The sequence below is a fragment of the Hemitrygon akajei genome, chromosome 11 (assembly GCF_048418815.1).
Source record: "Hemitrygon akajei chromosome 11, sHemAka1.3, whole genome shotgun sequence".
NCBI classification, from domain to species: Eukaryota; Metazoa; Chordata; class Chondrichthyes; order Myliobatiformes; family Dasyatidae; genus Hemitrygon; species Hemitrygon akajei.
This window is the reverse complement of record NC_133134.1, coordinates 26,252,507-26,269,046: the sequence shown is the minus strand read 5'-3', so window position 1 is coordinate 26,269,046 and position 16,540 is coordinate 26,252,507. Positions and strand designations below refer to the sequence as shown.

At 39.2% G+C, this 16,540-nt stretch overlaps 1 protein-coding gene across 2 annotated transcripts in view; it reads left to right on the top strand.

The window, feature by feature from the left end:
- Nucleotides 1-16,540, top strand: part of snx29 (sorting nexin 29) — a 542,857-nt gene that overhangs the window by 345,966 nt on the left and 180,351 nt on the right. For both annotated transcript variants that reach the window (XM_073060488.1, XM_073060489.1), the window contains exon 18: nucleotides 4,436-4,517. In XM_073060488.1, coding sequence (XP_072916589.1) covers nucleotides 4,436-4,517 — 82 coding nt within the window. The remainder of the gene's footprint in view (nucleotides 1-4,435; nucleotides 4,518-16,540) is intronic.

Genomic DNA, 16,540 nt, shown 5'->3' with positions numbered 1-16,540 from the left:
TTTCAAAGCTAACATTTTAGAAAATGATACCTTGCAGGAGAGTGAAGATTGGCAGGATAGTCTCTGGCAGAATCTTTTGTAGTGTTGACAGTATAACTTAGACATGTCTTCAGAGTAATTCTGCACAAAGAGCATTTTAGATGGCTAAATTTTTGTTCACAACATGGCACCGTACAATTCCCTTAATAAAAAAGCACCATTAAGTGTTACAGTAAATTTTATTAGCATGTACAGGATTGCTGCCCTATTTCCTGGTATATTCTTTATATCTTCTAGTTGGAATGAAGTTGTGCCTTCAGTTCAACACCTTTTCTTCAGTATTTTCCTGCTTAGTATTTGATGTGTCTGTGATGTTGTTTTCACTCATTATTTCCTGACTGCAGTTACTCTAAGTAATTAATGCCAATTTTCTTGCTTGTCAAGTTAAATTCCTCAACTTTTGGCTTTAATTTAAATCTTTTGGATTTCTTTGAAATCACTTTGGTGCACTTTTTTTCTAACTTGTCATGTTCAACTTGAATTATTTATGGTCTATCAGCTTGGTCAAATCTTCCAGCTTCAGTTTCTCTATTATGCATATATTATCTTTGATACTTGTTTGTTTTTCCACATTTACCTTCTTATTATCTCATGTTGAATAATTGTGGCTAAATATTGACCTTAGCTGATCAGGTCTAAACTGACCTGATCATATTTTAATATGTTGTTACTGAGATATTTAAAATCAATTGGAACACATTTAAATACTCAAAAAGATTTTTAAAATGTTGTAAAACAATTAAAACCAACCTTATTCAAAGGGCATTTAACTATCTAAACTTAAATTACATTTAAATTAATTTAATTTCATTATTATGAATTTAAATGTTTAAATGTTAAAATTACTTCATTCATATTTTTCCAACCAGCTTAAGCTCATTCAAATGAATATGGCCATGTTTTTTGCATAAGCCATGGTTGGTGTGAAGCCAAGGGTCAAGATACCGATTGTGTTTGCCTCCTTAGCTCAGTATGTTTATGCTTCTTCCTTGGACCCAGTGCTGTGTCCAGCAGCAAAATGGGAAGTCAGTAATGACAGAATCTACTTGAATATGTTCATTGACTGTGCTGCAAAGAAAAGGCAAGAAAGTCAGTTCTGCTGAACTGCTATAAGAATTTAACATGAGGTTTCTTTCAAATAGGATGGGGAAAACAACTTTTTCATTAATAAATGGCTTTTGTTCCTTTGAGCAAAAAATTAATTTTAATTTTCAATATTGTCTTTATTGATTGAAGTATAATATTTAGTAATTGGTAGATTTTTTTCTTGATATACTTTTCAGATGAAATGGGGTGCAAATGCCTTTTATAGTATGCCTTTCTTATTTTGATGATATCTTTATGTAGTTATCTGATTATCAGTCTCTCTGCTGTTTGCATCCTAGTTCCTTTATGACCTCTTCAGTTATGAAACTTTGATTGGAGTTCCATTGTATGGCATCTCAGTTCAGGCTTGCTTCTGCTGCTGTTTAATATCACATGTTATTAGATTATTTTGTTTATTTCACATTTGCTTTGTTGATTTGTGACTTGTGATCTTCATCATTGTCAGCCTGCATGCAGTGAGGGATTTGCAGCAAATTTCAGTGTTTTGCTATGTGCAGTACTCTCCTCTAAAATGGGATTCCAACAGTGTCTGGTTGCTTCTCAAAAGAGCTGTCAACTCTAGTACAGTGCATAAATTTCATGGTGCAACCCAGGTTAATTAAACCCAAAGACGTAATGTTAGAATGCTCTGCCTGTGGAGGAGGTTTCCCGAAATTTTAAAACAAAAGGAAGAACTTGGGCAAAAATCTATGTTAGAACGAGGCATGGCTGTTGGAGATGCAGACAAGCGAGAGAAATGCAGCAAACTAATAGAAGCTAAAGATGAAAACTATTAAAAGTGGAATTGGTAGTGAGTATCTCTACCCTACTTACTTGAAAACCTCAAGGTAAAACCCCTGGCAGAGAGATGATATCGATAAAAGGTTTGTTGAAGCTACATCTAGAACAAGCAGAAGCTATGGCAAGGCAATATCAGCAGAGATGAGCGTCCAAGGTCTCTACCATGTAACCGGGAATTTGTTCTGTTAAATCATACCAAGGGATTTGGTCAGGTTTTTTTTGGTGTAAGTATTGTGAATCGAATTTCCATGGATGACGCACTATTTCAACCTATGAACCAAGAAACAAGGGGCGAGCCCCCTAAGATCGAAGAACCAGCGCGGGAATGGGTTCAGAATGGAGTGATTTAATACGGTTGAATGTAGAAGTTTATTTTTAATTCGAAGGATCTGAATTTGATATTTGGTGTTGAATTTGTAGACATGCTGACCTGAACTGAAACTTAAGTTAACCATACTACTTAAGAACAGAATTTCAATTAGTTTCTAACTAACTAAAGATAAATAAAAAGGCAAATGTTAGTTGGTAAACCTTTAAATAGGGAAGAACATTAGATCTAGATTAGTTAGAAAACCTGGAGTTATAAAGGTTATTCAAAAGAATCTCAGTGATTCTAACTAAAAAGGAATTTGGTTTTTGTTTGGTATCTGAGATTGGGAACCTAAGGCAGGGGGTTGGAATTTTGAATTGTTGTTACTCATGTAAATATTCTGTATATATTGCTATTTTTTTATATAAACAAACTTACCTCTAGAAGTGTGTGTTTTTTATTCACTGCCTCCTTTCGATATCCATAGCTTCTGATGGCCTGTTAGCACTCAGTGTTGCACTATGTAATTTGATTTTCTCATAAGGAGTGTGGCGACCTGTCACACAGGACAAGCACTACACAGATGTTACAATGGCATCAGTCCACCCACCTCCATTCCTAATCTTATTCAATGCTTTCATGTCTTGTCATTTAATACAATCTGTTGTTTCTGTCCAAAAGTGTTTTGTTAATTTTGATGTAATAGGTTTTGTTGCATTAACTCTGAAACGTTGTGTCAGCTTCATCCACTTTGATACTTCACTTAGTTTCTGCCTGCTTCAGCTACCATTGCACCTCTGACACCCCACCAACTGCGTTCTTAAATTGAACATAAGATTCACCAATTTTCTTTCTCTGTCCTTCATTCTGAATTCTCCTAGCTGTTTACTGATTGCAGTATAAAAGCAGGTAAAACATTCCCAAACCACGTGCAGTAGTATCTAGTGCCGAGGGCGCAAGTTGCAGCTGTTTTGTAAAGGTTTTTTTTCTCTTTCAGAAGCACATTTTGGGGCAATGCAGTAATTTAACAGCATTGTTTAGGACCAGTGGTGTAAAAAATCCAATGGATAATCCTATCTCTGATTTCCACCTACTTGTTGCCTAACATTGTAATCATTTTCTTCTGTTCAACGAAAATCTTTTTTAAAAAATGGGTAACAAGAGCTAAAAGTCTTTGATGGGATACCTATTGAATTTTCTATACTTGTTGTCGTAAGTAGTGCAGTTCTCCAAACTATCACCACAGAACTTTAAATCAGCCATGCACAAAACACCAAATTTGTATTAAAGTTACAATCCAGGTGCATTTGAGGAAAAGTGTCCGTTCAGTGCAGGTATTTTCACTAATAGTGATGCTTCATGTGATCATTAGCAATGTCTGTTTGTTGCTGATTAATCTCCATACTGAAAAATGTAACTACTTTTCAAAGCTATTTCTATCTGTGGTGTGATTGAAGGACAGTTTCCAATATTTTGGTAGGTTATTGATGACTCCAGTATTACAGCAGCTTTGTCAGTCTCAGTCATTCTCCTTGCTTGGAGTACTGCGTTGAAAATATTTTAAAACAATAAATGCTTTCAGCGAGCTGACAAATTGTAGTGCTGGCAGTTCAGGCAATAATTCTACTTTAAAATCATGAATGCAAAATATCTGAAGGCTGCATTAAATTGAAATGTTATGAGAAATGACATCAGTTTCTCCTATAAACTTGCTGATCTATTACAGATGAATTCCAAATAGTCCACATGAGAGGTTAAAAATTCTGGATTTTCTCTTATTTACTTCTATTTGATGTTCTTGCATTAATTACATCTCAACATTTAAATTTAAGTAAAATGACAATCCTTCTTTTAGCAGTATGAACACTAATGGCGATATCTTGAGTCTCTGTTGTTTGTCTGCCTTCACATAATGTTTTAATTTCAGCTCTGTAAAGTGTGTAGCGTTCTCAGAGCTTGCTGGAAGTGCCATGTTTGAAATTTTACACGTGAATTAGTTTATTAATGAATTGAGGAAAGTGTTGATGAGGCTTTCTTACCTAGACAGCTTCCTTATATAGAAATTCCTATTCTGTCCTCTGGAGATTCTCTTAAAATGTACTAAATGAACTGCATCCTTTGATTACTTTGCCTCTAACTTGTTTTGTGAATTTAATGCTCTCCCTTGAAATTCATTGTTGATTACTTTGTGTCTGCCAGGGCTCACTGTGCACTGATAAACGTCTGGATTCCAACAGTGTTTCTGCGTGGACGAGCTGCTAATGCTTTTCATGTGTATCAGGTATGAGTCAAAGATTATAGCACTGAGAAAAATTTAATATGTTATTTCCAAGCTTTTAAAATCTACACTACATTCCTCCATTTTATAATTCCAGAAAGAATTCTCCTCATATCTTTTTTCTCCTTAAAAATAGCCATCTGAATCCTAGATTTTGGAAGTGCATCTTGTTTGATGACAGTGAATTAAAGAAAAGCCATTTGCTTCATTAAGTCTCTGGTTGCACAATCTACTCTCTGGACTAAATGATTAAAAGAAAAATTACTCTGAATTGCTTTGTGCAGTCAGAAAATGGGCAATTACCTCATATTCACATCTCTCCAAACCTTGATTCCACTGACCATCCGCGATTTGGAAACGCAAGAACCACTGTGTTGCCAAGTCTTTGTTCATCTTCAAATAGAGCTGTCCACTGTCTACAGTAGTGGTCGCCAACCCGTCAATCGCGATCGACTAGTTGATCTTTGAGACTTTCCCAGTTGATCCCGAGGGAAAAAAAAATACACAAATACTGTTGAGAGATTGTTTCCGGGTTGTAGGGTTTTAGTTCTGTTCTTTCTGCCCAGTGCGCATGCGTATCGCTCTCCCGCACTACACAGTGTAATTCAGCGGTCCCCAACCACCAGGCCGCGAGGAAACGCTATGAGTCAGCTGCACTTTTCCTCATTCCCTGTCACACCCACTGTTGAACTTGAACCCACGCAAAGTCATCAGGCGACTAAACGCAGTGACACCCTCGCGCCAGGGATCACTGGTTGGCCTCGCGCGGCCGGCGGGAAGTGCCGTCGCTACTGGCCTGGAGCGCTGCCTCTGAACCTGCTTACCACACCGGATGTTCGTGGGGAACCCGGTGCTAAAATATTTGCAGACGACCTAATTCGGACTCAGAGTTTCGTAAGTATCAGAGCAGCTACCGTGCTGCGATCTACTGAAACAAACATTTGTCGGCTGATAGATCCTACAAGGGGGGTGGGCGGGTGCTCTGTCGCACTCCCCGCTCGGTCGGCTGCGCTCTCCGGACTGTGACCGCCGCGGCCCCGGTATGGGGACCTCCGGCCCTGACCTTGTCCTCTCACCCCACCCACAACCAGCCGCACGTGGCCAAGGCGTCTGGTGGCGGGCGGGCGGGAGGCTGAGTTCGGGCCCGGAGGCTGTCTAATGAGGCAATGTCTCAAAACTGCTTCAGTACTCTGAGTCCAAGCACCCAGTACTTAAAGACGAACCTGCTGAATTTTCTCAGGGGAAAAAACGTGAGCAAGCGGGACAGAAGCCGAGAGCCATGAAAACTAGAATAGACTGGACATAAGGAACCTGCTTTGAGTATCGCTGTATTCCGGTTGTGTTTTACACTCCCCCCCCCCCCCCCCCCCCGCACCCCCGTCGTCGGCTGGTCCGCAAGAATATTATCAATATTAGACTGGTCCACGGTTCAAAAAAAGGGTGGTACCCCCGGTGTTTATACATTATTTCTACTTCAGGGTTGTGGGGTTTTACTTCTGGTCTTTTCTGCCCTGGTGCGCATGCATGTAACTAATTGATGTGGGGTCGATCTTGCCTTTTACTAAGGTCGAGGTAGGGGATCTGGAGTTTAAAAAGGTTGGTGACCACTAGTCTACAGTTCTGTTGATTATATGAAGCTTCTCCAACTCCAATCTGACATATAGGTTAATTTTAAACCAATATGGTTGACTAATGACCGTGCTCTATAATTTATATAATAATCTTAATTTAGAACCTGTATTCATCCACCCTTATCATGTCTCAGTTGGAAATAAGCTTGAAACTCTGAGTTCTTATGCTACAAGTTAGAGCTCAGACTCCTGAATTATCCTAGTGACTGCTGATTGATCTCAATGTCTAAATAAATCTTTATTTACTGAGATATTGATAAAGTGAAGAACAGTTACACTTAGCTTAATGTTCATGATTTTAAATTCATGCACCCTAAAAGGATTAAGTTCCTCTTCATACCCACAGAGATAAACAGAAATATCTTACTGAGCCAATGATTCTTACTGTTTCCCATGAAGGTCCGGATCAGTGAATAATTTCAGACAAATAGTCTTCGTGCAATTCTATATTTTTGGGCACACAAGGTGTCAACTCTGTGAAGACTGTGATAGGCACCTGGAAGTCACTGCCAGGGGAAGTGGTGGAAACCGATATACACAGACATTAGAACAAGCAGGGAATAGATGGATAAAGCCCATATTGAGCAAGTGTGAATAGTCTAAATTGGCCATTGTGGTTAGCACAGACATTGTGGGCTGAAGGCTTGTTCCTGTACTGTATTGTTATAATATTCCAGATACAGCCTTGCAATTATTAAGTAGAAAGCTGGCATTTTAAATTAAAATGAAATTAATTTGAATTATAATCTGTAGCATTTAATTAAATGCGTTGATAACTGCCATATATAGATAAGGATTTTTCAACATAAATCCTTTCACAATTTCAATATTGTGAACATTGGAAAAAACAATATTAACATTTGATTACCCATATTAAATGGATATCTAAACAAGTGTCTAATAAGGTAGAAGGGAAAGGTTCAGCTCATGGACAACTGATTGAAAGCTGTGGATCATCCAATGATGCTTACTGCACACCCTGTTCACTATTTTCAAGTCAGAACAATGGCCCTGATACTCCAACCTTGTGTGTTCCGTTCAAAAATAAATCTTCACAAAATTTTCTGGCAGTATCTTACAGTATCCTTGTTATCAGTAAGGCCTTGCTAGTGAAAAATAAAATATTCCAGTTATTCATGATGTTGAACTGAAAATTGTAGACAAAGCATTTTCAATCTGTTCATAAACCATATAACTGTTTTTCTCAAGAGAATCCCAGTGGGCAAGTCTGACACTGTCTTTGAAGGAAGATTATTTCTCTAAAGTCGGGTTAACAATGCTTAAAATAAGGACTGTAGTGCATTTTCTCTGTAACTGTAACACAATATTCTGCATTGTGTTATTTTTTGACACTCTATACTCTCGCAATGTACTTATGTTTGGTATGGTCTATCTGGTATACAAGCAGTGCTTCACTGCATCCTGGCTTGTAGGACAATAATAAATAATCCCCACATGGTGAATTTTAGAACAGTATTGTTACTAGGTGTAAAAAGTAAAGAACTGGTGAAAATGCTGGTGAACTGAGTTAGGACTTAATTCCCTAGAGCATAGAAGAATGAGGGGATAGCTGATAGAGGTATACACAATTATGAGGGATGTATATAGGGTGGAGAGGGTAGCAACTTTGAATTCCTGGGTGTTATTATTTTGGAGGATTTGACATGAGCCCAGCAGGTAAGTGCAATTACAAAGAAAGCATGCCAGCGCCTCTACTTACTTAGGAGTTTGCAGAGATTTGGCATGACATCTAAAATCTTGACAAACTTCGGTCGACATGTATGAAGAGTATTTTGACTGGCTGCTCCACAGCCTGTTTTGGAAGCACCACTGCTCATTGAACAGAAAATCCTACAAAAAGGTAGTGGATACGGCCTGGTCCATCACAGGTAAGGCCCTCCCAAGCACTGAGCACATCTATATGAAAATGCTGTTGCAGGAAAGCAGCATCCATCATCAGCGACCTCTACCACCCAGGATATGTTCACACTGCTGCCATCAGGAAGAAGATACATAAGCCCTAGGACTCACACAGCCAGGTTCAGGAACAGTTACTAGCCCTCAGCCATCAGGCTCTTGAACCAAAGGGGATAACTTCACTCAATTTCACTTGACCCATCATTGAAATGTTCCCACAACCAATGGACTCACTTTCAAGGACTCTTCATCTCATGTTCTTGATATTTATCGCTTATTTATTTATGATAATTATTTCTTCTTTTAGTATTTACAGAGTTTGTTGTCTTATGTACTCTGGCCGAACACACTAGTTGGGCAGTCTTACATTGATTCTGCCGTAATTATTATTTCATAGGTTTGATGAATATGCCCATAAGAAAAATTAATCTCAGGTTTGCATATGGTGTCATATATACACTTTGATAATAAATTTACTTTGAACTTTGAAATGCAAGCAGGCTTTTTCCACTGAGGTTGGGTGAGACTAGAACTAGAAATCATGGGTTAAGGGAGAAAGGTGAAATGTTTACGGGGAGCATGAGTAGGAACCTCTTCCCTCAGGGGGTGGTAAAAGTGAGGATCAAACTACCAGTGGTGGAAGTGTGTTTGATTTCTACATTTAAGAGAAATTTCGATTGGTATATGAGTAAGATGGGTATGGAAGGCTTTGGTCCAGATGCAGATCAATAGGACTAGGAAAATTATTGGTTTGGCATGGATTAGATGGACCAAAGGGCCTCGTTCTTTGCTCTAGTGTTCTATGACTCTATGACTAACTTTACTAAAGTTAAATTGCAAGCATTGCTTGATATTTGGAAAGAGATTTACTATTTTAGTATGTGTGGGAAACTCTTTGTTACATATAAATTGTGGTCATCAGTTTTGTTTCACACTTAAATATTTTCAATATTTTTTGTGCTCAAGCCTGTGATTAACTTTGTGCTCTTGGTGTAACTGGGGTTGTGGTGGGGTTGGGGGGGGGGAATGGGGTAAACTTTAGCCTGTTTACTCTGAAGCTTGAATGGTCAACTGGAGAGCAGCTGCCATCTAACGAGAGGGATTAGAGTACATTCTACTGTCATCTTCAAGCAATTCAGTACAGGATTCAGTTCCCCATCCTTGCTCTTGAACATTACCTTATTGAGCATTTAATTTGTTTTAAATGAGTGTGGTCATGATTACTTTTCTCCATTTGACAATTTCAAAAGCTGACATTTGATTGGAAAGCCTTGTTGACAGTGTAATTGGCTGAATGCTTAATTTTTAGTATGGCCTGTTCCGTTCCTGCTTAATTTCTAGCATGGCCTTGTTCTGTTCCTCCTTTTAGATAAAGCTTGTTTACTCATTTATAAATTGTTAAACAATTGGTGCACACAGAGTGTTGATTCAGGTGTCCTTGTTCATCAGTCACTGAAAGTAAGCATGCAGGTACAGCAGGCAGTGAAGAAAGCTAACGGCATGTTGGTCTTCAAAACAAGGAGGGTTGAGCATAGGAGCAAAGAGGTCCTTCTGCAGTTGTACAGGGCCCTGGTGAGACCACACCTGGAGTATTGTGTGCAGTTTTAGTCTCCAAATTTGAGGACAGACATTCTTGCTATTCAGGGAGTGCAGTATAGTTTCATGAGGTTAATTCCAGGGATGGCGGGACTGTCATATGTTGAAAGATTGGAGCGACTGGGCTTGTATATGCTGGAATTTAGAAGGATGAGAGGGGATCTGATTGAAACATATAAGATTATTAAGGGATTGGACACGCTGGAGGCAGGAAACATGCTCCCGATATTGGGGGAGTCCAGAACCAGAGGCCGCAGTTAAAGAATAAGGGGTAGGCCATTTAGATCGGAGTTGAGGAAAAACTTCTTCACCCAGAGGGTTGTGTATCTGTGGAATGCTCTGCCTCAGAAGACAGTAGAGGCCAATTCTCTGGATGCTTTCAAGAAAGAGTTAGATAGAGCTCTTAAAGATAGCGGAGTCAAGGGATATGGGGTGAAGGCAGGAACGGGGTACTGATTGTGGATGATCAGCCATGATCACATTGAATGGTGGTGCTGGCTCGAAGGGCCGAATGGCCTACTCCTGCACCTATTGTCTATTCACTGTTTTACTTAATTACCATTATATATTTCACATTGAGGATGGTTAGAAATTTTTAAGCTATTTTTCGGGGTGGGTCTTGAACTGTATAGTTATTTTACATTTCACCTGATTTTATTTTCTGTTAACTTGTTTCTATAGCATCTTTCCAAACTTTATTATCAAACAACAAATGACAATCTCATCGCTCGCTAATTTAGCAACCTGTAATGTATTATTTAAATTTTTATCTTAAGTTTTTATATCACTTTGCTCAAAGTTCAAAGTACATTTATTATCAAAGTTTGTATATCTTATACAACGTTGAGATTTGTCTCTTAACAAGCAGCCACAAAACAAAGAAACCCCAAAGAACCCATTAAAAAAAGACTGTCAAACATCCAATGTGCAGAGAGAGTGACAGAAAAAAATCAGACAAACAATAAACACAAGCAAATAGCTTCACTTGTTGAAAATATTATTGAAACACCAAAGTTTAATAAAAAGAAAATTTGAGCATTTGAAAGGTGTATATCCTCTTTCTCCAAATAACAAGGCCATCACTTTCATATTCCTGTCAAGACTGATATGGCCTGTTACCTTGCATCACCAAAGCTATACTTAGCTGTTTGTATTTGTGTTAAATAACATTGTTATCAGTACTTTTAAAAACAAATTTCAATGTAAGTTTGGTTCACTCTTCTGAAAATTTGTACAACCATGTCTTGGTACGCCCTGTATTCTACCAGGTTTCGTGATCCTGGAGAATTCAAGGATGAGATGAGCAGCTGAGATGACAGGCCAATGGCCAATAACCTAACCTCTCTTTTTCTGGATCTTTGTAGTTCCAGTTTGAGAAGTGAGACATTTATTCATAATCTTCTGTAGTTAACATTGGAACAGGATTTTTTTAAAAGACAGTTTTGATCAAGTGCAGAGAGAAAGGAAATAAAACTTGAGGAAGGATCTGTAATAGGAGAGACTCAGTAGCAAAGGGGATAGTGATACAGTAAAAGCAATATACCCAGAGCTTATGTGGTGACAGGGTGGCAGACAATCCAGACTGTTGGGTCTTACTCAGACGTTACACAATGGTATCATTTTCCAGCGCACCTGATAACTTTCAGTAGTAATTACAACCTGAACTTGTTGAACTCCTGTTTTAAATCTAGAAGGCTATTTAAAATACCCTCTGATACTTAGAACTTTACAGAATACTTACATTGAGTTGTTGCTCATTGTTGACTAGAATGTGCACCAATCATAACCAAACAATATCTGCAAGAAATCTTTTTTGGAAAACACAACAAGTTTATATCTTGAGACTAACTTTTGAGGAAATATGTGGAATTAAGTTTAGTTTAAGTGACTGTATTGAATGATGAAGAACTATTAAGAATGAGCTGTTGATCAGGGTAAACGTTCAACTGTGGATTCAGTTAAAGCCTCTGTTCTCGGGTTAAAATAGAAAATTTTAATTTTGTTATCACAAATAATATCTGGAAGTTCAAGATCTACATATATTGTAACTCTTATTATATGTGGTTCTGGTGTAATTGATATAGTTCTATTGAAAGTTGTTCCTTCAGGTCGTCATAGCCAGAGGTGGGTATTTTGTGGAGATAGAGTAAGCTTCCAATAGCCTCTGACAACCAAGTCCAGCTCCTGACCTTCACATGTGGCTTAGCTACTAAACCTGGCAGAACCAATTCTACTGACAGGAGAAGGGGCTAAGGTGAGTTACTGGCACCTTAAAAGCAGTCACTTTGGGTAGATGGGTCTTGTCAGCTGTTGTTAGCAGCTCCTCTAGGAGAAGAAAAACTCTGATTTCAAACCTCCGCTGCCTTGCACTCTACCCATTCATGAGGAAGACTTAGGGAGTAAAACCCAAGGTAGAATCCGGAGCTTGAGTTCAATGCTGATTGGCAATTCCTGTGATGCCTCTGGTGACAAACTATATCGGTGTCTGCCGTTCCTTTTGATTCAAAAATTAAAAGTTCATTTATAATTGAAGTATACAACTTTGAAATTCTCAAGTTCTCTGTGTAGCCATGAAACCAAGAATGGAAAGACAGGCAGCATGATCAACAACCCCCAAATCCCAACTACCCACAAAAAAAATGAACAAAGATGGAATAGGCACCTCGACCTCCAAATCCCTCCTCCCACACAAAAAATCGAACAAACAGATCAGCCACATTGACCCCCAAATTCCTCCTTTTGCACTAAAAAACAAACAAAACAGATCAGGCACATCGACCCCCTAATCCCTTCTCCTGCACAAAAAATCGAACAAAGCAGATCAGGCACATCAATCCCCAAATCCCTCCTCTCACACAAAAAAACTAAATGGATCACTTACATTGACCCCACAGTTGAATCAGCTGCATGGAGAAGGGGAGCCTGCTACATGGGCAACAGCTGGCTCTCCATATGGTACTGCCCTGGCTTGCATTTGACGCAAATAGCTAGGAGCAAAGGCCATGGTTAACCCGGACCAAAGGAGGGCCTCATCTCATCTGTTGGAAGTTCATTGGGCTGGAATTAGCATGGACTAGGATTGCTGCTCAAATGGGTTAGTGTAAATCAGAATCATAGAGTTAAAGAAGTGTATAGCATAAAGGCAGGCATTTTGGCCCTGCTTATTCATGCCAAGGAATGGTGGTTGGTTTGGACACAGATGACTAAATGCTGTATCTCTTGATAACTCTATGACTTTACCGTCCTGGTCCAGATGCAGAAAACCAATTTTACCAGTATTCTGTAATCACTAGTCAGATGGTGAGGTCTCAACTGTGATTTGGCTTTATGCTCAGGTGGTGTCGACCACTAGTCCTATTCCTGGTGGGCTTTGAAAGAAGGTAAAGCTAGAACTGAGCCTCAAAACTGTTGCAGATTTCAGTGGTTTTTACGTGTATATGATTATCAGAGCCATTTAAATTCTCTTTTTCAGGTCTACAGGACAAGGGTAGAGCTTGCAAAGTCTTGGAAGTGAATGTGTGTATGGAGGAACTTTAAGCTGAAAGTTTTAAGTTTAATTTGTTGGAGTGAGGGTCCAATGAATGAATAGTGATGATGGACAACTGAAAGTTAGTGTGAAATAACATGCAGTCAGCAGGGAAGTCTGCTTGGAGATTATGGAGGGTGGAAAATAGGAGACCAAAAATACTACAGGTGTGAATGAACTTTAAATTGCCAAAGCACATGAGGGGATACGTAGATTAAAAATTAAATAGGAAGAGATCATACAGTTGGCCCGGAAAATGAAATGAGCTTGGAAAGAATGAAGGAGAAAAATTACCATTAGAAGAGATAGTTGATGGGAGGTCTTGGGAAGAGGAAAGTAACAATCTACTCAACATCCGTTACACAGTACACCAAAAACAGTGGGACAGGGAAGACAAAAGGATGGATAAATAAGAGATATTTATGGAATAAATAAGAGATATTTGAAAAAGCTATTCTATGTAGAATGTGTTGGCTGTTTCCTGTAAAGCATTGATTAATCCCTTTGAAGTGAGTATTGTTAATCATTCATGATCAGAGGTAGAATGCTGTGAGCAAAAGTAAATGGAATGCTGATTAAAAAGGAAAACACACATTGTGTTTGTTTCAAACATATGCTAAAGCCCTATTCGATTGACAATTCAGCTTATATTTAGAATAAAACATTACTTGGCTGGATTTGAGGCGGCAGTGCTTTCCACTAACTTCAAATAAAACTGCTTACAAAGGTAAAGTGATTTCCCCCTTTTCAGTGATGGTTCCTGTCAGGCATCAGTTCAAGGCTTCTGGGAATCCATCATCAAGTTGGATGAGCTCTTACTTTAAAAAACAGTCTGCAAACAGGGAAGAACAGAACATAATTCTCAGCTCATATGTTATGCCTTTATTCTAGCACAAATTAATATTAGTGACATGTACATAAGATTAAGGAGGAAGGGAAAATCAATTGTATTTGGAAATATATTTATTTATTCATCTTCTGGTATATCAAACACAGAACATCACAGCACTGTAGAGACCCTTTGGCCCACATTTAACCTACTCTGAGATCAACCTAGCCCTTCTCTCATAAATAGCCCTCCATTCTCCTTCAGCTCCTCCACTTCCTTCAAACACAAGTTGTAGTCCTGAGCACTTGCAATGGTCTCAGCTATGCCCACCTTTTCGTTGGTTACATAGAACAGTCCATATTCCAAGTCTACATTGGCATTGCTCCCTGACTGTTCCTATGCTAAATTGATGACTGCAGTAGTGCTGCTTCCTACATCCACACTGAGCTTGTCAATTTCATCAACATTGTCTCCAACATAGACCCTGTCCTCAAATTTACTATCAGTCTATCTGCTGATATCTTCTACAAACCTACTGACTCTCACAGCTATCTTGACTATACCACTTACCATCCTGTCACTTGTAAAAATGCCGTTCCCTTTTCTCAGTTACTTCATCTCCACCGAATCTGTTCTCAAGTTAGGGTTTTTCATTCCAGAACACCTGAGATGTCCTTCTCCTTCAAAGAAAGGAGCTTCCCTTCCTCCATCATCAACATTACCCTCACCCACAACTCTTCCATTTCATACACATCTGCCCTAATCCCTTCCTTCTGCCGCTACACCAGGGATAGACTTTCTATTGTCCCCACCTACCACCCCACAAGCCTCCACATCCAGCACATAATTCTCTGGAACTTCAGCCATCTCCAGCGGGATCCCATCACCAAGCACATCTACCCCCCCCCCCCCCCCCCCCCACTTTCCACAGGGATTGCTCCCTACACGACTCCCTTGTCCACTCGTCCCTCCTCACTGATCTCCCTCCCAGCACTTATCCCTGCAAGTGCCACACCTGCCTCACTACAGGGTGCCAAACAGTTCTTCCAGGTGATGCCCCCTCGTATTAGTCTTTCACTCTCAACTAGATCTATGCCTCTTATGTATGTTGTTGGTAAACATTTATTGTCTGCCCCTAATTAAACTTGAGAAGTAATGGGGGACCACTGCCTTGAATCATTGCAGCCCTTTTTGCAAAGGAACTCCAGAATGTTTGATGAAGATTTTTGATTTATTTCTAAGTTGGGATGATGTTACTTGAAGGGGAACATATAGGTGACGCTGGACTCTTTGATGGTGGGGATTGAAGTTTTGGGAGGTACTGTTGGTGTAACCAAGGCCTGGTACCTGCAGTTTATTTCATAGATTAGTTTTTTTCAGGCCCAAACACTTTGCTGAGTAGTAAGTATAACTTTGTAATAAAACTCATTAAGATCTAATGGAATATTTTTACCATATTTCTGGATATTTTCATGTTTTGTCAATGTAACTACCGTACATTCCTTTATAGTGGAAAAGGCTGCAAAACCTCACAGCCTCTACAAGAATGTTGAATCATTAACAATGGATTAGGGATTTCTATGTTGAAGGTGTGTGTCTGCAGAAATTTTAAACATCTTTGAAGTGTTCCTTTTTCCACTCGCAAGCTTTTCCTGTGACTGAGCTTTGGAACAGAGGATATCAGATGTCAAGCATGTTGGCAGTGTTAGGAGTGTAATTTGTGCCTCACTGTGAGGAATGTTGGTCAGCGAGAGGACTCTGTTGATTCACTTATCCTGTCAGTGGATTTGGAAGATTCTGTGGAGGCAGTGCTTGTGATATCTCTCATAGTTTCAAATGCCTGCTGTAGGTAGTTTGTAACTCAGAGCTGTACATGAAGGCAGGGATCATTGCTGCTCTGTAAATCATGAGCTTTGTGCCTGTTTTGATCATCAACCAGTCGTTTCCTTGGCTAAAGATGTGCAGTGCATTGAACATTCTGTTCAGTTTAATCATTGATATCAGCCTTCATTGTGATGTGACTCCTGAGGCAGCTACGATGGGCACTCCCTGCTGTCTTCAATAGGAATTACTTTCCCTTTAAACCAAACAGAAGCAGGCTTTTATCCCAGGACAGAATCTTTTGAAACTGTAATAACCAATCCCTGAAATTCAGTAAAGCACTGTCATTTACATTTATGTGACTTTAAATTATTCCCTTCTCCATCTATCAGCGCTGCATCAAGAAAAAGGAAATGCATGATTCCCAACTTGGCTGACTGTTAAACTGCCTGGGAAGAAAGGTTTAATGACAATATAGGGATGACAGGTTCAGGAAAACTGTGTGCTTTTCCTTTATCAGCATTTATTCTTTGCCTGACTAACACATCTCAATTTCAGGTGATTGCACCTGACTGCTTATAGACAGTGCACAAGTGCTAATGAGTATGAAGATGAATGCAAATAGAGTTGTTGTGCTTATACCATATGCATTTCAGGAACATTATATTTACCAAAAAAAATGTCGACCATGACTCCAAGGCTATTA